The following is a 22504-nucleotide window of genomic DNA, read 5'->3' on the forward strand; positions in this document are numbered from 1 at the left end:
GGGGCAGGATTACCCCAGGTGAGACCCTGGGTTAAGGGGTCCCACTGACCCCCAGGACCGCCTGACCTGCAGAGGTGCCAGGGGGCTGCATGCATTTAAGTATGCAGCCTGAGTGGCAGGGGAGAGGCGACTCGCACGCTGGGGTCCCCTGGAGTGACCGTCCGACCATCGGGGACTTATTCTGGTGTCTAGGTGAGTAGGGATCATATTCAACATTTTTCCAAATAATGAATGCAGGGTCCCCCCTTGGCACTGTGATGCTGAGACGGGCTGTTCTCTGTGGGGCGTTGGGCAGCCTTCCTGGCCCCGCCCACTTGATGCCAGGAACCCCACTGGTGACAACCACAGATGGCTAGACCATCCCCAGGTGAAAATCACCAACAGACGCTTCATGGGAAAAGTACAGGCTCTAGGTCAGCACGAGTCAGATTTTCTGGCCAAATGACTTTGCTGCAAGCTTTCAGAAGTCTCCCGTTTGCTGAGAATTTGGGTTTCAGAAGTACAGAAAAGGGACAGCGGCAGCGGCCGACCCGGCACGGTGCTCGACCGGGTGGTCCTTGGAAACTGCGGCTTCTCGCGCCAGCCAAGACGGCCGGAGCGGAGGGCGGACCGGCTGGCGCACCTGTGCTGCACGTGGGGCTTGAGATGGACAAACCTCTGCTCCCCAGAGCCGGGCCCACCCTCACACCGTGACGGCGCCGGCATCCCTTGGAACAATCACAACGGGCAGGGCCTTGGCTGCTGGACGACATTCTCAAAGGCCTACTGTCTCTCTGAACAGGGAGAGCTGTGTGTGCTCTCGGAAGGCCCGCCCGGGGCGCAGGGTGTGGGCTGAGCCTGGGGAGGGTGGGCGGACGCTGGCCCTGTGGCCCGCGGGCGTCCTGAGCCTGCCCCTCTTTGGTGCCTTCAGAATCCCTTCCAGCGTCCGGTCTACCTTATCATTTTATCATTAAAAAAAAAATGTTAGTCTCTAGTCCTTTTATTTCCCTGCCCAGAACTGACCATTCAAAAGGGAAAAACGGCACACCTTACTAAAAACTAGTAACCCGCCCCCCACACCCCAGGGAGAAGCACCTGCTTTCTGAAGGACGGCCCGCCCCTTCTGTGGGTGCTCGTCCCGCCTCCGAATCCACAGCCCTGTCACAGACACAGTGCCCACAAGCTGGGGCGGAGCTCCTTCCCCACCAACCTAGGACCCCTCAGGTACCCTAGAAATGCTGCCCCAAAGTTAGAACTCGGGTTTGAGCGCACCCCCCAAAGTGCGGCCCTGTTTTCTTCCAAAATGACGCCAGGATGCCCTGTATGCCTACAAACCCTCGATAGCGCCCTGAAACACCACGAGTGTGAGCACACGGCCCCTTGCCACATGGCATGTCACCTGCTGGGCCCATCCAAACCCTCTGTGCTCTGATCAAAACTGCTGCTCACCTTTCCTCCGACCCGTCGGGGAAACTCACTCCCCCTTCACCATCGAGCTGCAAGGCCACCTCCTGAGACAGACCGGGACTCCCTCATCTTCCCGCAGAGCCCCAGTGTGGCACCCCAGCAGACTGGGAGCCATTGGACAGATCATCTTCCTTCGAACCCCAGTGCTTGGGGGCGTTTGATCTGTGTGGACTCAGGAAAACAAGAGGTCACTGTCCGATTCGGAGCCACACACCCGGGCCCCTCGGGGAAGTCACTCTCTTTGGGTCGTTTCCCCATTAGAGTTTTGGTCTCGCTTCCCTACTCACAGTCCCCTTTATGCCTTCGGCCTCGCCGGGTGCTCTGCGCCTCAGCCAGTGCTGGCTCTTGGCAAAAAAATAAGCAGGATCCAGTGGGATTGTACACAGCCCGGGGGCCGGGTTTTAACCCCACCTAGAGCCGCTCACCCTTCCAGAAGAACTGAATTGTGACGAGCAGGTGAAACCCCCAGAGCGCCAAGGACATTCCGGGCCCTGAGCTAAGCGTTGTACACGCGATGGCTTATTTCAGGAGCCAGCCAACATTTTCTGAGAAGCGCCAGAGTAAATTTCTTCAATCTTGCAGGCGGAAAGGTCCCTGTGGCAGCGACTCACATGAGGTGAGTGTGATTGGGCCTGGCTGTTTCCACGAAACTTCACTTACTAAAACAGGCTGCAGCTGGATGTGCTTCCCTGATCGCGGCCAGGCGAGACCCTGGATTGCTTCACAGAAACCCCATTCTCCAGAAGGAAAAACCGAGGCTTAGAAAGATAAGGTCACCAGGTTAAGACGACACAAATTAGGAGTTTTGAACCCAGGCCCAGAGCTTAAGCTCCAAAGTACCCTTTCCTCTCCCGACGAAACTGGGTGTGCAATCAAAACCTTGCATGTGGTTTTGGGGGTTCACTTCCCCCTCTCCCTGAAGAGCTCCTGCTGGTGAAGAACCGCTAGTCTAGGGCAGGGTTTAACTTTGGGACTGCTGACATTCACGGCCCATCCATTCTCTGGAGGGCATCCTGGGCCCTGTGGGGTGTTGAGTAGCATCCCTGGGCCCCCTCCCCCCAGTCACGATAACCACAGACGACCCATCGCCCAATGTCTTCTAGAGGGAACAAAACCACTGGTCTAGGGAGAGGAAAAACAACCTAAAAAATAATCGCGGAAACGACACAAAACAGGAACGTCACTCACTCCCAGATGCAGGGGATACACACATTTTCTGACATCAAATCACAAAACCAGCCATCATCCACTGAGCTCTTAACAAGCACCAGGAACCTCACTGGAAAATGCTCTAGAGTATTCAACCTCACAATGACCCTAGCAGGCACGTGTGTCTACAGTCCCCACTGCACACACAAAATGATGCTCAGAGAGGAAAAGCGACTGGCCCAAGCTCACGCGGCCAGTCAGAGGTGGTGGCGAAGGTCCTCGAGACCAGATTTCTCCCGAAGACCCTACGTGTCAAGTGAGACTGACTGATGACCCCTCTGGGCTTTCACTGGGCTCTAAGGCTTGAACCCTCCCCCGATCCCCGGGGAAGGGACCGTGACGACTCCCCTTTTGCAGAGGGCAAAACTGAGGCTCTGAGAAATCGAGAGGCTGGTCAAGGTCCCCCAGGTGGAGAGCGTCGGCGCTGCGACGGGAACCCCGATGAGAACACCACGAATAGAAGCCCCCGATTCAAAGGAACCGTGTTTCTGGGGAGCAACGGACACCCAGCGAGCGAGGGCGCTTCTACGTCCTGTTGTCCACCCACAGGCCTGAGAACCAGTATTTCCGGAGTCTGGGGTCCTAACGAGGAAGCCGGGGCCAGCAAGGGCCCGCTCGACGCCGCCTGGCCTCAGTTTCCCCTACGCGCCGCCCCCTCACAGTACCCCATGGATAGCGGCGGCCCCAGCCCCAGCCTAACCTCCCCTTATGGGCCCTGGAGCCCCGGGAACTCCGAGCAGTGGACCTCCAGACTCGCCTGGCTCAGCGCCGAGCCCCCCACTCACCTCTCAAGCGGCCGAACCCCGACCCACCGACGGCTGCGCCTGCGCACCGCGGCGCTCCCGGCCCCGCCCCCCGAGCGCCGCGCCTGCGCGGAAGACGCCGTCCGGCTCGGCCTGTCCTTCTGCGCAGGCGCGGCAAGTATCTCGGCGGGCGTGGGGGCAAGTGACGCAATTTAGAGGCGTGAACGAGCTGGTCGTTAGGGCAACTGACCTCTGCGACCGAATGGAGGCCGGAAATCAGGGCTGACTGTCTTCTAGAGCGGGAATGGAGCGGAGCATGGTGGGACAGTGGCTGACTACTGTCTATGGCGGAGTAGGCGGAGCCGTTCACGTGGTGCTGAGCCGGCCACGTGGTGCAGTTGCTTTTGGGTCTCGGGCGCCTAGAACGTCACAGGCGCTCTGAATGCGAGCAACTGTTATCCACTATCTTTGTTCATTTATTCACCCGCCCACTCACTCACCCACAAATACATTCTTCCATTCATCCAATGTGTGAAGGAATACAGAGATTGTTCACAGCAGGTGCTTAGTAGCCAGCAAATATCTTAAGCCAACTGTAAAAACTATCAAAGTGTTTTCCCTCATTAGCTTGTACTGGGGTAGACAGATTATGAAATAGTAACCTAGCTCATAAATTACTTCCCCGCTGTGAAGAAAAAATAGGCTGTCGTGGTCGTGAGGAGGTGAATTGGCTGCGATGATTAGGAAGGGACTCTTACATGTGGATTTGGAGGATAAGGAAAAGCACTCCAGGTACAGGGAACAGTGAAAACAAAGACTGACATGGAATTAAACTTGGTGTGCTTAATAGAGGGTGAGTGATGAGAAGTTCCCTAAGGCGACTCACAACTGACCACTAGTGCTAAAGTTGACAGAAGTTTTTCCCGATTCATTTTTTATCCTATTTACAGAAATAAAGGAGGTGGGGTTTTTTTCCCCCGAGTTTATTTCTAGTAAATTTTTCTTTCCGGGTACCTCAGACACTTTAAGATTTTGTTGTTTTAACCGACGACCCTGCATGTAGGTCAGGTTACCGCACTGTTCCAAAACACCCATTGTTTGAAGTTCTAGATCTCTTTACTGAAGCTTTCTCGGTGATAATTGCTTTCGTTTCTGGGATTTTTGTTTGTTCTTTTTAAGGTGGAAAGGGAGCAAGTACAAAATATGGGGACTAGTAGCCCAGGCGGAGAAATACTGGCGGACATAACCACTAACGTTCCGAAGCTCCCAGGCTCAGGAAACCCTGTGTGTGCGGGTTTCCGTGGAAACGCCCCTCCTCCACCCTGAAGGCTCCGCCCCCTCGCCGCCAAGAGCCAATGACAGGCAGGGAGGGCTGCGGGGCGCATGCGCAGAGCGCGCCCGCGCCTCCGCAAGCTTGCCGGGGTGTGGGAGGAGCTGAGGCGGGCGCGCGCCCCGTCCTCCGGCGCACGCGCCCTCCCAGCATTCTGTCGGCGCGCGGGCGGCGGGCGACTCAGTCCGGACGGCTGTGGCCACGGAGCGGACGGAGGTTCCTGGCCGCCGCGGCTGAGGCGGCCGGACGCGGATCAGGTGGAGGGAGAGGCCGCCGGTGCACACCCGCCCGCCATGAAGCCCCCCGCAGGTACCGGCCGCGCCTCGGTGCATCCCCGCTCACCGGACCCTGGCGCCCCCTGCTCCCTCGTGCCTCCTGGGGTTGTGACTTGGGCCTAAGAGCGGAGCCGAGTGACCCTTGAGTGACCGTAGCCCTGGCGGGTGGGGAGTTCGGCGAGCCGGAGACCCGGTCCACTCGGTGGCAGAATGAATGAACTAGCTTTTCGGAGCTTCACTCCCTCAGCCAACTAACTACACCTGCTCAGGACGGGTCGGGCCCCGGGGCGGACTGTGGGGGAGACCACGAGTTCTAGACGAAGTTCCAGAGCCCGATACCTACGTTCAGCAAGCGAGGAAGCGAGCGAGGGCTTTAGAGAGCGGTCAGTGCCGCGGCCGGTGGCGCTTCTTTAGAGAGGGCAGCCCTGGAGGGCTTCTGAGAGGAGGTGGCATTTCAGCATGGGCTCCATGCGGGAGAAGCAGCTGTCCCGTGAAAGCCTCGGGTAGGAACGGCCCACGTGGCAGTAACTGTGAGGGCAAAGGCTGGTAGGCAGAAGTGTACGGCGTTTGGAGAGTAACGAGCCATTCTGGCCAGATCACAGCTTTTATTTTCAAGGCAAATGGGCGCTAGGGGAGGGTTTTCGTTAGGAGAGCAACGTGATCTCTTTAAGGGGTTTTAGAAGATTGCCCAGGTTGTTGTGTGGTGCCTCCTGGAATGTCCTCCCCCAGTTCATTCTCCAGTCTGTTACTATGATGGTGATAATTGTATTAATGATAATAATTACACCGAGGCTTCTGGAGGACTCAGGAAGGCACGAATGCTGTCTCCCGTGTTTGCTGCAGGATTGTTAGCTGCGGGTCAGTCAGTAAATATTTATGGAATGAATAGGCCTGGTCAGTGTTTAGATTCTCGCTCCTCCAGGAGGCTTTTCTGACCACCTTCCCCGAGCCCCGGAGCCCTTCTTTACCACCGAATTTAATACAGACATACAGTCCCTTTTCGGCAGTTTTGAAATCCAAAATACTCTGCAAACAGACTTTCCCTAAGTTTGCAGCAGTCTGGGCACAAAATCTGACCTGTGCTGACTTAAAAGCCTTTTTTCTCCTCTTAGTGTATATCAGTGGTTGGCGATTGGGCTGACTGTGCCCCCCCAGGGTACACTGGATGATGTCTGGAGACATCCGTGGTTTTCATGATTGAGGGTGCTCCTGGTATTACGTGGGTGGGGGGCCAGGGAATCTGCTCAGCACTTCACCCCAGAGAATGACCCAGCCTCTAATGTTGATAAGGCCCTTCCCTAGAGACACCAAACACAGGTCCGAGTCAGCAGCACCTGCAGATACCCCCAGTGTTCCAAGAAGGGGTGTCCGGGACCACTTTGGCCCAGCTCAACTCCCACTGTGCCAGAAGGGGAAGATGAGGCACCGCTGGGGGCTTCCTGGAGCAGCCCCTTCATTACTCATTCCAAACCCACTTCATTAACTCAACAAATAATTTGGCGCAGGTGTAGCCATTCCAGATCTGTAGGTGCTGTAGGGATGCGGTGGCGTGGGCCTCTGGGACAGGAATGTGGAAAGGAAGACGGGCAGGTAGGACTCACCTGCAGGGACCACGTGCAGGAAGACCTGGGGAATGAAGGCCAGTGCGGCTGGACGCAGAGCAGTTGGCAAAGCCAGCTGGCCTAACCTGCCGTGCAGGACCCAGCCGAGTCTGGACAATATGGATCAGGGGTCAGCAAACCGGTATGGAAAGGGCCACATGGTTTATACTTGGCGGTCACACACCCTCCCACGTGAAGTCACTTTTAGCTCGTAGTCTGTACGAAAACAGGTAGGCCATGGTTTGCCAACCTATGGTGTAGACTCTGACAAAGAGTTTGAACTTGAATCCTGAGTGCAGGGTGGAGCCCTGAGATGGGCACAGGAAGCCCAGATGTGCGGATTTGCAGAGGTGGGGTGAGTCCAGTGCGCCGGTTCGCAGCACGGGGCAGTCAGACCGTGTGGGCGTGAGCCCCACTTGCTGGCTGTGGGATCATCGTGGCAGGAGGCTTGCTCTCTCCAAACCTCAGGATGCCCACCCGTGAAATGGCGAGTGGGATGCAGAGCTGAGAATTGTCTGAGAATTTGGCGAGGAGGCGAGCGCAGGACAGCTTACACTCTGAACCCCACCTGGAAGTTGTACAGACCACGGTCTCTCCTCTGAGAGCTCGGGGTGTTCAGTGATCAGGATCCCCCTTATTTTAGGTAATTGGTACCAGTGTCACATGTCACAGCAGGGAGGTCAGGGGTTGCACCCCGTAATCCAGTTATTCTTTGAGAGGAAGGCAGGTATACATGAACGCGCACCTCACCACTGCTGACATTGTGGCGGGTCACCCTCTGGGGGAAACTGGCGGGGCACTGTGGCATGTTGAGCAGCATCCCTGGCCCCACCCCCTGAGCGCAATAGCATCAGACTACAGCCACGATAGCCACTTCCCAGATGTCTCGGACATCACCCAGTGTCCCCTAGGTGCAGAATCGCCTGCTCTGCAGGACCGGTCACCCTGTGCATCCGCACAAAGCCCTGGGCCTCGCCCGTCTGCAGGGGACACGGCGGTCCTCTCCCTCCGCCCCCAGCTGCTCTGTCCCTCGTTCCGGATGTGAAGCAGACGCCCGGCCTGGGCTCTGTCTCCTCCGTGCAGCCTGTGCAGGAGCCGCCCTGGACACGGCGGCCCCCTGCCCCGTGGTGAACTACCTGAGGTGGGACCTGAGTGCCCAGCAGATCGGGGAGCTGACGGTGGAGCTCATGGAGCAGACCAAGCGCGTGTATGACCGCGTGGGCTCCCAGAAGCTCGAGGACGTGTCCTACGAGAGCACGCTCAAGGCACTGGCTGACGTGGAGGTGTCCTACACAGGTAAGACCAGGGCAGGGAGCTCTCGGACCCTGACCGTGGGGTGACAGCAACCACCCTTGGGCGCCGTGCTGGGCGAAGGCACTGATGGGGTTAAAGTCACCCAGCGGATGCCGCCGCCTCCCCTGCGCGCCCTGCTCACTTGGCCACCTGGCACCTCACAGGCGTGTCATCTGAGGGCCCGGAGGGGACAGCGTGTCTAATGGCACCCCGCTCCAAGAGCCAGCTTGGGTGCTGACCTTGAAACTGGAGCCCTTCCCACCCCTTTCTGTGTCCCAGGGGGTATTTGTTTTCTCTGAGAGCTGAACTTGGCCCCTTGCTGTGCTCCTCGTGGTCCCCCTGTGCCCCGGGTAAGCTGTTGCCGTCGCTTGTCCTCATGGCCACCCAGCTGGAGCCTTCTCTCCTCCTTGGGGCCTGTCTGGTCCCTGTCGGGGGAGCGAGGTGCTCGGTCAGACAGATATAAAACCTGTGCCCCGAGTCCCTTCTGTAGAGCCTGACGGTGTGGGGACAAAAGACCGAGAGACGTCACATGACTGAGCACCCCAAGCTGAGGAAACCCCCAACCGCAGGTCTCTAGCAAAAGTCGTTTTCCTGGGAACCATGGAGGGCCCCTGAATTCTCACCGCAGGGCTCCCGTGTGTCCCTGAGGCCTCAGTGTGCCAGCGTCGCCATGTCGAGGGCCGGGCCTGCAGGCCAGGCTCCGTCCCGCCTCTGCCTCGCCCTCCCCGGCTGTGGGCAGGCGGGCGGGCTTCAGTCTCCCTAATTCTCTCGTGGGAGGCTCTCCAGGGTCCAGGGGTGCTAATTCTCATCTCCCAGGCCTAACCCCCACCCCCGCTCCTGTGGCCTTTTATTTGTCTCCACTCAGTAGCCTGGGCAGTTTTAAAGAAAACTAAAATTGGCTCGTGGCGCCCCCCTCGGGCAGCCGCCATTCAGGCCTGGTCGTGGCCTTCGGTCCCTCGCACTGTCGGCCTCCCTCTCCCTCCCCGAGCTGTCTGTCCGGCTTTGTGGCCTTGGACTTGCTCAAGCCCTCTCCTCGTGGCCTCGAGCTCTTCTCACTCCGCTCGTGGGATGTCAGGCTGCTCCCCGACCACAGGAGCCTCTTCTGGGCCCCTCTCCCCCGGCCCGCTGCCTGGTTAAACCCGCCGCGCTGTTCTGCACGGTTCTGATGTCACACTCAATGCAGTCACTGTCGCCTGTCAGCCTGCAAATCCCAAACCCAGAGGCTGGCTCTGTCACTGTTCTTTCTAGGGCAGCCAGTGTCAGGCTCGTCTGGAGCCCCTCAGTATTTAACGCAAGTCAGCTGAGCGGGTCTGTCCTTGTCCCCACCTTCAGAGGTCTGTGTGGTGCAGCTAGACACACCCGACCTGGGGACATTTCATGGCCCAGAACCATGAGGGTGCAGTTTGAATTCAGGTCTCCCAAATGCGAAGTGCGTGCTTTTTTTAAAAATCGCTTTGTTAAGATGCGATTCACGTACGTGCGACCCACCCGGTTACAGCATTACGTTCCCGGGGTCGTCACTGTATTTTCAGTGGTGTCCAACTCCCCATTATCTCACCTTAGAATGTTTTTGTCACCCCCAAAAGAAGCCCTATCCCCCTCCCCAGCCCTCGACACCCATTCACCTACTCTCTGTCCCTGTGGACGTACGTGCCTGTTCTGGACGTTTCACATAAGCGGAATCACACACTGTGTGGCCTTGTGTGTTCGGCGTCTCTCACTGAGCGTCAATGTGTTCAAGGTCCATCCGTGTCGTGGCGAGTGTCAGTGCCTCCTCCCTTTCACGGCTGAGTGACACTGCCCGTGTGCCCGGGCCACGTGCGTCTCTGCTCATCCGTCCACAGGCGTGGGGGTTGTTTCGCTATGTGGCTGGTAGGAATCCTGCTACTGCGCACGTGTGTACAGGTTTTTGTGTGGACGTGTGTTTTCATTTCATGTGAGGGTCACGTTAAAGAGCACGTGTTAGAGCTTGTGCTCTCCCAGCCACCACCCCCCCACTTCCTCCGTTCGACACGGTGTGAATGCGCCCTTAACATTACGCAACCGCGTATGACTTTGAACTACAGCCGTCAGCAGCCTGGCTCTTTTTCCAGAGTGGAGTCCCGCCAGCCTCTCTCAGCCTTGCCATCCTTCTCTGTTACGGTCCTTCTTGGCTTGGAGTGTCGTGAGCTGAATCTGTTTCCATTTGGACTGAGGTCCCCGAGGACATGGGTGACAGCGCCCATTTCTTTATCCCAGTGCCCAGCTCGGGGCCCCGCGTGGAGAATGTTCACCGAATGAATCAACCAACATGGCTGAGTTGCCACTTGCCCCCCGGGGCCCATTCTCACACCCGTCCCGTCGCCTCCCTGTTTCAGTGCAGAGGAATATTCTCGACTTCCCCCAGCACGTTTCTCCGTCCAAGGCCATTCGGACAGCCAGCACGGAGGCGGACAAGAAGCTGTCCGAGTTCGACGTGGAGATGAGCATGAGGCAGGATGTGTACCAGAGGGTCGTCTGGCTGCAGGTGGGGACACGGTGGGGACACGGCCTGGCACATGGGCGGTAGGGAGTGGAGCGGGGCCGCATCAGACTGGGAAGGCAGAAAGCTGAGGACGGGGCTGGAGCTGGCCGGGGCGGCCGCGCAGCGGGAAGGGCCTCGCCCACCCAGCTGTGCCCTTGGACGCGGTTACGATGCAAAACTTTATGTCATGTCAGTTTTACTCCAGTTAAAAAGTCATTTAAAAAACGATGAAGGTGAATGGAGGACAGTATGGGAGTCTGGGGCTCCTCACGCTTTCCTGCACCCGCCATGTCACGTCACTTTATTGACCTGCGGGCACCACCGGGGATGGTGTCCCGCCTCCCGCGTGTGCTGAGCGGGGCTGCCTGACGTGCGCTGGGCGACACGGCACGAGTGTGGGTCCTGCCTCCAGCCGCTGCTCTTCACGGCGAGCAGGGCCTCCACTGCCGGTGATGGGGCTCGTGCCTCTCGTCTCGTTCAGGCCCTTGGAATGTGCCCACGTGGCTGCCTCGCCTGGGGCGGGCCGCGCACTTCGGCGCAGGCGGTGGGGGAGGCGCAGGAGGGGCTGGGTGAGTGCAGGCGGTGCGGTTGGCGCACAGGTGGTGGGGAGGGTCTCAGGAGGACGGGGGATGCTCAGGCGGTGTTGTTTTAATTGGAGTTGTTCCCAAGTTCGCACGCCGTGTGAGAAATCATTCCGAGAAGTCCCCTCTGCACGTCACCCACCTGTCCCCACACCCAGAGTCAGCCTGACAAGCTTTGCACACCCAGAGTCAGCCTGACAAGCAGGTGTCACCTCTCCCCGTATCCCATGGGAGCATATGCCTGCCAAAGGCCTCCGGGCTAGCCTCCGTCTGGGCCCCCCCAGCAAGCGGGCATCCGGGGACGGTTTTGTGTGCGCCTACATCTTTGTCCTCTGCCCAGGGCGCGGGACAGTTGTTTGTAGAAACGGTTCACTTTTCTACAGAAGCACCAAACTGCTTTCCAGAGCAGCTGTACCACGTCGCCGCGCTCGGCGCCATCGGAGCGCGCCAGTCCCTACTGCTCCTGGCATTTGGCTCTGTCACGGTTTTCACTCTAAACAGAACTTTGATTTTTCTCGTCTTAGGAGAAAGTCCAGAAGGACTCACTGAGGCCCGAGGCAAGGCGGTACCTGGAGCGGCTGATCAAACTCGGCCGGAGGAATGGGCTCCACCTGCCCGAAGAGACGCAGGAGGTGGGTGCGGCTCTCGGGGTGGGGGGTGTCCCTGCGCCCGGCCCGATGCCACTTCCTGCTGCCAGGACCCCGTGCCAGAGGTCTGCCCGGCGGCTCTCTCTTCACACCTGCTCTGCCCTCAGTTCTCTGAGGTCACGGGTTCCCTTAGCTGAGCAGGGGGTGCAGGTCACCTCAGGCACCCCCGCCCCCAACCTATTACATTTTGCCGTCCCCATTACTCTCTTCTGACACTAGGTGTGTGTGATGCCACAGGAAGGAACTTCGCCACTGGCTGGGTGTCCTACATTTCAACTTAGGTGGTGCCAGACACCATAGGTTCAGGGCCCAGCCGTCCCTTGTGCTCCTGGCCGAGTGGCTGAAAAGCAGAGGTTCCCACAACCCCCTGTCTTCCGGTCCGATCCATTTACCGGACAGACTCACAGAATCCGCAGAAACATGTTACTCACTAGATCCCTGGTTTAGTGTGAAAGGTGATCACTCAGGAACAGCAGCCGGAAGAGACGCAAGGGCGAAGCGTGGGGACGGGGCGCGGAGCGTCCCTCCCTCCCCGGGGCACCCCTCTCCCGCGTCTGCACCTGCTCGCCCGGCCGGTGGTGGTCACAGCCTGTCCTCGGTTTCATGGTGGCCTCATTACGTCACCAATCACTGGCCAAGTGCCAGGGCTTTCCAAGAGTCACCTCATTAACACAAACTCAGGTGCAGTCGCAAGGGACTCCTGTCACCTTCTCCCTAGAGCTTCTTCAGTTGCTTTTGCACTTAGCGAATTCCAAAGGCTGTGGGAGCCGTGCGCCAGGAATGGGGGCCCAGACCGAATACGTACTTTTATGGTGTCACAGGATCACAGATGGCGTCTCCTGTCCTCCAGCCGGAAACTGGCGCTGGGAGGGCGCCATCCCGGTGCCGTGCTTACCCAGCGGGGCGTCTGCCTCCACCCCGTTGGGCGGGCAGCCCTGGGCCCCTGACAGGCTCACCCTCACCCAGGCAGTTCCTGTCCTGTGTGTCCCCGTCTTGCCCCCTCCCCCAGATCTGCATCCATTGTTAACCGTTTCCGAAAACTAGATTTATACCCCGAAGGGACAAAAGCCGAGCTGTGTTAGGGTGCCCAGAGCTTAGGCTGCAGACGTGGGGGCTCCTGACTAGGAGGACCCGCAGAGCTCCCAGGGGCCCCGGGTCCCGAGGCCGCTCAGTGCAGCAGGCAGGAGCTCGGGCTGCAAACTCGCTCGTCCCACCTTCCGCCTCTTCTATGGGGGGGGCCTGACCCAGGGGGCCTGAACAGCGACGCCCCTTCCTCACGACCCCTCTCTCCCTCAGAAAATCAAAGGCATCAAGAAGAAGCTGAGTCTGCTGTGCATCGACTTCAACAAGAATCTGAACGAGGACACCACCTCCCTGCCCTTCACGCGGGAGGAGCTAGGTGCGCAGGGTGGAGTGGGGCGGGGCCTCCTGGCCTCCTGGGTGTCAGACCACCTCAGGCCGAGGCTTTTGTACTCAGAGCACTCACTGTTTGGAACCTAAGATTCTAGATCCTTCCTTGGGGAGGGCTGGTGGCTGTGATACAGCCTGCGAGGGCCTCCGATGAGGCTGCGTGTCCCGCCCAGCTCTGTGATCAGTGTGGGGCCCTAACCCTTGAGACCCAGGCTCTGTGAGGCCCACAGCCTTTGCCGGGCCTTCATTGCTCCAGGCCTCCAGGATGGCTGCGCCAGAGACCCCGTGGGCACGTGTTTTCCTGAGCAAGTGCTTATTGATCCGTCCCCGCTGGGCTCTGCCGTCCCCGTTCTCATTCCGTTCCCTGACCCTGACAGCCCGTCCCCCTGCATGGCTCCCGACACCTCAGGATGGCCCACGTGTTTCCTGGCCTCAGGGGAATCCTGGGTCTCAAATCCCACAGATGCGTCTGCTCACCCGCACTGGCCATGGTCCTGCTTTGCCATTGGTTTGTCCAGCCCGGGGGCCTCGCTTTTGGCCTGGACTCTCGTGCAGGCAGCTTGAATCCCCAGCACGTGAGGAGGCGACTGTGCCATGCTCTAGCCGGCCTCAGATGCTGCGGTCGCTGGGGAGGGGTGATGGCAGGGCCCGGCTCCGTCTACAGGTCTGGCTGAGTGAAGTGTGGCACTTTGCTCTAATCATAAAAGAGATTTTTGGTGTTAACTTAGGACATCTCTCTATGTCCTTTTTATTCCTGGATTTTAATCACTTGATCAGGTGATTCTCTATCAGGTGTCTCCATTGTCACGTTGCCAGTCTTCCCTTCACGATCGATAATTTTTTGCGAGAAGCGTTAAGACCCTACTCAGCACATTTGTACCCACGAGCTGTAGAGACAAGCAACTCCCTCGTTCTCTGTCCATTTGTCAGTTGGCTTTACCTCGTAGGTCAGAGCTTTTCTCTTGCCTCCGTGTATTTGTTGATTCATCCATTTGCATCGGTGTGGCCTGCAGGGCCTGTTTTATTTAGTGGGTGAATCCACCGCTGTCCTCACGTATTTGATGCTGAGACTGCCCTTGTTCGCCCTCGAGGGCTCCTTCTAGTTTGGCATGTCCCTGGTAGTCCCCTTTCTGACACAGGACACTCAGGCTCATTCTGCCCTTCCCCCGCGAGGCAGGAGCCCCCGGTGGGCTCAGGCTGAGGCTGATGCACGCGGGTCTCTTGTGGGTGGCTGGGCCAGGAGCGGGGCCAGTCGCAGTGCTGGGCTGCTGGGACGGGGCACTGGCACTGTCCAGCGGGGGCGCAGGCAGGGCTGCTGGGCAGGTTGTGTCCACCGTGGTGCCATTTACCGAGAAAGGACACAGGAGGAGACGCAGCCCTGGAAGGCCCATGCCGTCCAGGGTCCAGGCAGATGTAGCTCTTGCCCCCATGGGAGTTCCGATGCAGATGGTAGCAGGTCCCCAAGGCGGGAGAGTCCTCACGTCTGCCCCTTGGGGTTTGGGCCTGGAGGCGGGTGGCCGGAGTCACTGAGTGCAGGGGGGCGGGCCTGGCGCTCCCGCCAGCTCCCGTGCCCAGCCCACCCCTGCAGCCCCGGCTGTGCGCTGCTCTGTTAAAGCTCCTGGTTTCATTCCCAAAGGAGGACTCCCTGAGGACTTCCTGAACTCCCTGGAAAAGACTGACAACGAGAAGTTCAAAGTCACCCTCAAGTACCCTCACTATTTTCCCCTCCTGAAGAAATGCCACGTGCCCGAGACCAGAAGGAAGGTGGAGGCGGCCTTCAACTGTCGGTGCAAGGAGGTGAGGGATCGCCGGGCCTCTTCCTGTCGGGGCCTTGGAGGGTGGGGCCTGTCCCGTTGGCTCAGTGCCGCGAGTCTCCCAGTATACGCCAGGCCAGGTCCAGTGACAGGCGAGGCCCTCAGCGAGTGCGGTTGCCCCTGGAGACACCCCGCAGACTGGCTCTGACCCGGGCGTGGCTTCAGATGTCCATCCCGCATGGGCACATGTGTTCGTGTCCCACCCCAACGTGGCCCGAATAGGAGCAGGTGGGGGCAGTGGGAGGGGCCCCCTTCGTCCTCTGTGGACACTGGTGCTCGGGGCTGGCAGAGAGGAATCACCAGCTGGAGGTCACAGGGTGACATGAGACGCAGGCAGTGAAGTCCTGGGCCCTCCACGTCCGGGGACTGAAGGCAGACTACACCCCAACCATACCCGGATCCTAGATGTGGCCTTGGAACAGGCAGCGCACACAAGCCGGAGTGTGCCTCGTCCAGAGCGGGCCACTGGGGGCCTCGCCCAGGAGCCAGGAGCTCGGGGTCCGGTGGGGTGTGCTGCTTCCTGCTTAGACTGTCGAGACCCTGGGCCAAGGCCCTTGGCTGCCCTGGACTGGAGAGGGGCGGGCATCCCCTCGCCCTCCCCATCCTGGCCGATACTTGACCCGGGGCAGAGTGGTGACCGCACTGCTGGCCGCCAGCCCCGAGTGCCGTCGTCTGCCCGGAGGCTCTCCAGGCTACTCCGGGTTGTAGTTCATTTTCTGTGGACCGATCGTGTTGGCAGGAGGATTCTGTCCTCTGAACGGCCTCTGTCTCCTCGTAAACGAATCAGACGGATGTCGTTTTGTGTTGACTCCACGAGCTTGGTTGGCCGGGTGGACCGCCCAGAGGCCTGAGAGCCCTGTGTGGGGACGACACCCGTCGCCCATGGGCCTGGTCGCTTGTTGGTTGCAGGAGAACTCTGCCATCCTCAAGGAGCTAGTGACCCTCCGGGCCCAGAAGTCCAGCCTGCTGGGGTTCAGCACGCACGCCGACTACGTCCTGGAGATGAGCATGGCGAAGACCAGCCAGGCGGTGGCCACTTTCCTGGGTGACCAGCCTCCCTCCGTTGCCCGTGGGGCTCCGGGAGCAATTATGGGTGTCCTTGACCATGACGGGCTGGTGCTTCTGGGAACTCTGCTCTGTACGCCCAGGGGTGGGCGTCCTGTTGCTTCCCCTGGCCTCTCTGTAGGCCCGAGGGTCCTAATCTAACAGCTGAGCACCGGGCCTCTGGGGAGAGGCCTGCACCCGGCCCACTCAGCCCTTCCCAGCCTGAGGCTCTGGACAAGTGACCCACGTCTGGCTGTCGTTTCTTCCTCATGAAAACGAGGCCCATGACCATTCCCAGGGCTGCCATGGGAGGCGTGGCACTGGCCTCGATCAGCCTCCCGGCCCCGTCCTGTCCTCATGTGGGGTGCCAGCGCCCACATGGCGCACGGCCAGTGCATCGGGAGTTGGCATTGAGGGTGGGGTGAACACGGCAGCTTTGGGGTGCCCGCTGCAGGGAGGTAGCCGTGCCTGTCCCCTCTGTCCCCAGACGAGCTGGCTCAGAAGCTGAAGCCCCTCGGGGAGCAGGAGCGGGCAGTGATCTTGGAGCTAAAGAAGGCCGAGTGCGAGGCGCGAGGCCTGGACTTTGACGGGCGGATCAACGCGTGGGACATGCGCTACTACATGAACCAAGTGGAGGAGACACGCTACCGCGTGGACCAGAACCTGCTCAAGGAGTACTTCCCAACGCAGGCGGTCACCAGGGGCCTGCTGGGCATCTACCAGGAGCTGCTGGGGCTGACCTTCGACCTAGAGGAGCACGCCGCCGTGTGGCACGAAGACGTGAAGCTGTACTCAGTGAGGGACGCAGCCTCGGGGACCGTCATCGGGAAGTTCTACCTGGATCTCTACCCGCGGTGCGTGTGAGCCGGGGCAGGAAGGTTCTGCTCTGAGCCTCAGCCTCCCCCCAACAACGGGGCGCGTGCCGGGCACCGCGCAGGGTGGGGTGACGGGCTGGGCGTGGTCATGCCATTCGGGATGCGGGTGCTCGCTCCTCTACTGAGAACCCTTCGGATGTCCGGTGCCCTGGCTGGCAGGTGGCTTGGTTGAGGGACGCAGGGTCAGTGAGTGGCAGAGCCGGGGGCCATCGTGAGGTTGGTGCCGCTGTGTCAGTCAGCGAGCTGAGTGCGTCCCCCCCCCGCCCCTCCCCAGGGAAGGCAAGTACGGGCACGCGGCCTGCTTCGGCCTGCAGCCAGGCTGCCTGCGGCAGGACGGGAGCCGCCAGATCGCCATCGCGGCCATGGTGGCCAACTTCACCAAGCCCACCCCGGACGCCCCCTCCCTGCTGCAGCACGACGAGGTGGAGACCTACTTCCATGAGTTTGGGCACGTGATGCATCAGCTCTGCTCTCAGGTGGGCGCCCCACCCACCCTGGGTGGTCACTGGGTCTGGAGGCGGGTCACCCCGGGTCGGGTTCTTCCTGTGTTGGAACCACGGGAATGGTGACACTCTTGAATCGGCTTCCATCACAGCGTCCTGCGGTCGGGGGCTTAAATGACAGACAGGGGTTCTCTCCAGCCCTGGAGGCCCCCCTCCTCGGCGGGTGGGCACCGTGTCCTCCCCACCTTCTCATGGGGTCGTCCTCTGCGCATCTGTGTCCTCGTCTCCCCTTAGAAGATCCCCAGTCATGTTGGATCAGGCCCTACTCCAGTGACCTCATTTATCAGCTCTTACCCATCTCCCGATACAGTCACCTTCTGAGGTCCTGGGGATCAGGGCTCCAACATAGGAATTTGGGGAGTCACTGTTCAGCCTGTGACAGCTCTCACAGCTGCCGGATTAGATGACACGTGAATGTAACATGCTCAGATGGCACTCGTGCAGGCCCCATCTCCCGTCAGTCCACGGGAAGAAGTGGTACGTGACCCTGTGAGGGCCAGTGATGGCAACCGGAGCGCGAAGCCCGGCTCCAGGCCCATGCAGCTCGCAGTGAGCCCAGTGAGGGGCGGTGCTGTCCCCTCTTTGTGGAGGTACAGAGGCTTAGGAAGTTGAAGTGACTTCCCCAAAAAGGCCCTCAGTGGCAAAGACAGCTCACTCGGGCTCCTGGGCCCCCAGCCTAGCGTCTGGGCCACGGGCCCCCAGCTGTAACTGGACGTCCGTTCTTTGCCCCCCCCCGCTCCCCTGGACTCCTGAAAGTGAGAATGTGCCGAGAGGCTGGACTGGAGCATGTAGGAACTGGGCGCTCAGTGACTTATAGTCAGTTCATCAAGCTGGGCAGCTTGCATCACTCTGCAGTTCTGGAACATTCCGTCACCCCAAAAAGATCCTTCCTGCCCCTTAGCTGTTGTTCCCCATTCTCTTCACCCTCTCTCCCAACCCCTGACAACCACTCACCCACTTCCTGTCTGGACATGTCACATCAGTGGAATCATACGCCATGTGGTCTTGTGTGTCCGGCGTCTCTCACTGAGCGTTGTGTGTTCGCTCCATCCATGCGTGGCGAGTGTCACCGCCTCCCCCCTTTTCATGGCTGAGTGACACTCCCGTGTGGGCGGGCACATAGTGGTGTCTTTTAACGAGTGTTTTCTGGCACTGGTGAACTTCCACCTGCTAACTGTTTTCTTTCACGTTCTGCATTTTTTGTGTCCTGTTGAAGAAATTGTTTGTTAACCCTGGACACTAAGGTTTTATCCTAATTTCTCTTTCTAGAAGTTTTATAGTTTCAACTTTTCGTGTTAGTCTGCCGTCCGTTGTGAGTTCACCGTGTGGGGGGAGGGAAGGGGCCACCTCCTCACCCACCACAGCAGCTCGGGGGTGTGTGCATGGCGCCGGGGCCCGGGGCACTCCCGCCCCCGCCCCCTCGTCGGTGCCGGCCCCATCCCTTCTCTGTGCGGCGTGCTTGCGGATTATCTCCCGTACCGGAACATCCTGCCAGCGATCTCATTTTCTTTAGGTCTCTTGTGATACAGCCGGTTCTCATTTATAGCAGTTCTGTTTTACGAAGTCCCGCTTCCATCTCATTTTCTTTGACTTCTGATACAGCCAGTTCTCATTTATAGCAGTTCTGTTTTACGAAGTCCCCAAAACCGCATTAGCGGGGGCTGAACCCCTCTTCTGGGAGAAACACAGGTCAGGTTCCTGTGCGCCTCCGCTCCCAGCTTTTCCATTAAGCAGTCAGTTCGTGTGTGTGTGTGTGTGTGTGTGTGTGTGGGGTCAGGTTCCTGCGCGCCTCCGCTCCCAGCTTTTCCATTAAGCAGCCAGTTCCTGTGCTGCGTGTGTGTGTGTGTGTGTGTGTGTGTGTCAAGTCCCCTCGTGGAGTGGGACTGTTCACGTCCAACAGTGCTGTCTGTAACTGCCTGCACGAAGAAGCTTCCCCAATGCAAGTGTTTGCTCCGTGAGGCACATGTCAGGGTCACCAGCCAGAACCTCAGTGCCATGCTGGGGGGCCGCTTCAAACATCGCAGTGCCCCACAAAACCACAAATGTGCAAAACGCAGGGCGCTCAGTGGACCGAGTGAGCATGCCGGTTGCAGTCAGAGCTGACGGCACAGGGCAGAGCTTGGAAGGACCGTGAGAGCCCGAGCCCTGTGGCGGTCAAGTCTGGGTTATAAGTGAACTTTACCGGGTCACAGTTCACAGAGACAGAGTCCGCGATTCAGGAGGACGGGCCGTGTGTCCCCTCCGGTGACCCTGCCCCGCTTAGCCCTGAGAGGACTTGCCCAAGACCAGTCACGGCTTGTCTGGAGGCTCAGCCGCCACCGCTGGGTTCTGGCTGTCCTGGATCAAGAGCTGTTTTTCAGGAAACATTTCAGATGCACAAAAGTGGACAAAACAGTGCGCCTTCCAGCATCTGTCACCCAGAGGCCCCGTTTCCAGGCCTTGGCCTTTTGGGGGAGGTTTGAGCGTTGGCTTCGTGGGTTGGCGAGGGGAATGTGGGTGACCAGCAGGGACACATGTGCTCTCTCCCTCCCTGTATGTCCTGGGCTGAGACAGGTCATCCAGCAGCTGCCCGGGGAGCCTCTTGTCCCTACCAGGTGTCATGGTTGGGGGAGGGCCCACGCCCAGGATGTTCCCGGCTCCCCCAGGTATGGCTGTCTGGGTGGGAGCTGGCCAAGCAGGTGGGTCACTCCCGGGCTCCCTGCCTGTCCCCGCAGGCGGAATTTGCCATGTTCAGCGGGACGCACGTGGAGCGCGACTTCGTGGAGGCGCCCTCACAGATGCTGGAGAACTGGGTGTGGGAGAGGGAGCCGCTGCTGAGGATGTCGCGGCACCACAGGACCGGCAACGTCATCCCGGAGGAGCTGCTGGAGAAGCTCATCAGGTCCCGGCAGGCCAACACAGGTGCCCCCCGCCGCGCCGCCCTGGCCCCCGCGACCCTGCGCGCACTCCGACCGCGGGTCGCAGAGCCAGCCCCTACCTCCTCCCGCCTAGGTCTCTTCAACCTGCGCCAGATCGTCCTGGCCAAGGTGGACCAGGCCCTGCACACGCGCATGGCCGCCGACCCAGCCGAGGAGTACGCCCGCCTCTGCCAGGAGATCCTGGGGGTCCCAGCCACGCCAGGTAGCGCTGCGAGCCCGGCCCACCCTCGGGGCGGGGCTCCTGTCATTCTCTGGGTCAGAAAGGACCTGGCGCCACGTGAAGGCACTAGGGTGGCCTAGAGGCCGGCTGACCGGAGCAAAGCAGGGCCCCCGGCCTCCCTTCTCTCGGCCGCAGGCCCTCGGCTCCCGCGGTGGGGGCTTTGCGTGCCCCTCCGCCTCCCCTGCCCGTGCTCGGGGCGCGCTCCCGCCTGTGGCCCTCTGAAAGGACGAGTGACCCAGCACGGGCTGCGACTAGACGAGGTTTCGGCGTGTGCCTGAGTGCGCATGCGCACGTGCGGGGAGGTAACGGATCTCGCATGGGCAGTGTCGCCCGGGTTGACTGTTTCATGAGCATTCAAAGCCTTCAAGAAGCGTTTTAGCTGACGCACACTCTGTCGTGTGAGCGAGCCTCGGCTTGCCCTCGGGTCTTCTGATGTTGCGCGTGCTGTGGCAGCCGCGTTGTCGTGAGTGCTGGGGCGTGGGGAGGTTGGTTGAGTCTCCTGGCACCTGCTTTCTGGAAGTGACAGGCCAGGTCCCCTCCTCTGAGTGGGGGTCTGACAGGGCTGCTTTGAAGCCTCCTCTCACGAGGGGGAGACCGGGGACCAGGCTGAGACACAGCGAGAGCCTCATGTGTCTGCCTAGGGACCAACATGCCTGCGACCTTCGGCCACCTGGCGGGCGGATACGACGCGCAATACTACGGCTACCTGTGGAGCGAGGTGTACTCCATGGACATGTTCCACACGCGCTTCAAGCGGGAGGGCGTTCTCAACGGCAAGGTCAGGGCTGGCCCTTGGCTGATGCCGATGTTTCTGCTGTCTAGGACTGAGGACAGCTGTCCTTAGCCTGCGGCCTCAGTGTCCCTGAAACCAGCCCAAAGCCCTCCTGGGCTGGGGGCCGGCCAGCATTCCGCTTTCTGTTCAGTCACACCAGAGGCTCAGCCACCCCCGTCCTGAAAGACGGCGACCTGCCCATGCTCACACGCACATGCAGGCGTGCACACATACTCGCCCTGAGATACCCGTCGCCCAAGCCGTCTGGGAGCTGGGGAGGGACGCCCAGGGACTCCAAGGAGCCGGCTGGATCGCAGAGGACCCTGGCCCAGCTCCACCCCTCTGCCCCCCCGCCCCCAGGTCGGCATGGACTACAGAAGCTGCATCCTGAGACCCGGGGGCTCCGAGGACGCCAGCGTCATGCTGAAGCAATTTCTGGGTCGTGACCCCAAGCAGGATGCCTTCCTCCTGAGCAAGGGCCTGCACGTGGAGGGCGCCGAGCCACTGGCCTGCTGACGCCCAGGGCTTCTGCGGCCCTGGACGGGGGCTCCGCTCCCGCCGCCCTGGTGCCTTAGCTCCCGGCCTGGAAACGGGCGGGAGAGGCGGCCCCCAGCTCGGCACCCCGGGGAGGGCAGGGCAGCGTGGAGAGGGGCTGTTCTCCCTGTCAATCCCCAGAGCCAGTGTCCGTGACCCCGCTCGGTGGCCAGCCTGGACTGAAGAGAGCTTGGCCCCGAGATGTCTGGAGGCCGCTGCTGTCCGGTCAGGGCCTCCTCTCTGTTGCACTGACACAGCCCTTCCTGGGACGTTCGCCCTCGTAAGGGACGGGTTTATCTGTGAAATGCAGCCATTAATAAAAGGAAAAGAGAGATTATCAGTTTGGCCTCCAATGTCTGCACCTCTGCCACACAACGGTGGCACGACGTCAGTTGTCACACTTGCGACTGGGTTCTGGTGTGCCTGTCGAGCCCTGAACTTGGCCATCAACCCTCAGGCTGGGAACGCGGGCAGTTGAAGGCTGCTCTCTGTGTGCTGGAACGTTCTGGACTGTGACTGTGGGTTGCTCAGTGATGGCAGAGCTGTCGGAGTCACTGCAGCCGGGGTGCCGGGGTCACTCACCAAGAGGTGTCTTTTCTGACAGCCCCTCACTCTGGGTCCTGGGAAGACTCCTGTCCACGTGTGGCCCTGGCTGATGTGGGACCAAGGCTGCCCGCCCTCAGCCCAGGGGGATCAGCGCAGGACCTCGACTCTTGTGATTTGGTGGGAGCTGGGTTCCGACTTGGGCACAGCTGCTGGGAGCTGGGCCGGGACTGTCCTTGTCCT

The 22504-nt window shown here is 60.1% G+C and overlaps 2 protein-coding genes across 3 annotated transcripts in view; one reads left to right on the forward strand and one right to left on the reverse strand.

Annotated features, from left to right (window-relative positions):
• The window catches only part of SGTA (small glutamine rich tetratricopeptide repeat containing alpha), a 19262-nt gene extending 15715 nt beyond the window's left edge, over positions 1–3547 (reverse strand). The window contains exon 1 of the mRNA XM_015600698.1: positions 3441–3547. The gene's annotated coding sequence lies outside the window, so the exon portion shown is untranslated. The remainder of the gene's footprint in view (positions 1–3440) is intronic.
• Positions 3548–4862: 1315 nt separating this feature from the next.
• Positions 4863–22058, forward strand: THOP1 (thimet oligopeptidase 1). 2 transcript variants are annotated; one of them, XM_015585807.2, is made up of 13 exons: positions 4863–5037; positions 7688–7900; positions 10255–10403; positions 11506–11613; positions 12925–13027; positions 14678–14835; positions 15762–15897; positions 16384–16750; positions 17046–17247; positions 19989–20175; positions 20266–20394; positions 21054–21190; positions 21545–22058. In XM_015585807.2, exons 1-13 carry the CDS (start codon positions 5022–5024, stop codon positions 21698–21700), a joined length of 2061 nt encoding a protein of 686 aa, XP_015441293.1. In that variant the 5' UTR covers positions 4863–5021; the 3' UTR covers positions 21701–22058. The 2 variants fall into 2 exon arrangements, with proteins under 2 accessions (XP_015441293.1, XP_006904141.1); XM_006904079.3 differs by having other exon boundaries at positions 4957–5037; positions 14675–14835.
• Positions 22059–22504: the final 446 nt, after the last annotated feature.

This window comes from Pteropus alecto, unplaced genomic scaffold (genome assembly GCF_000325575.1).
Source record: "Pteropus alecto unplaced genomic scaffold, ASM32557v1 scaffold30, whole genome shotgun sequence".
NCBI lineage: Eukaryota > Metazoa > Chordata > Mammalia > Chiroptera > Pteropodidae > Pteropus > Pteropus alecto.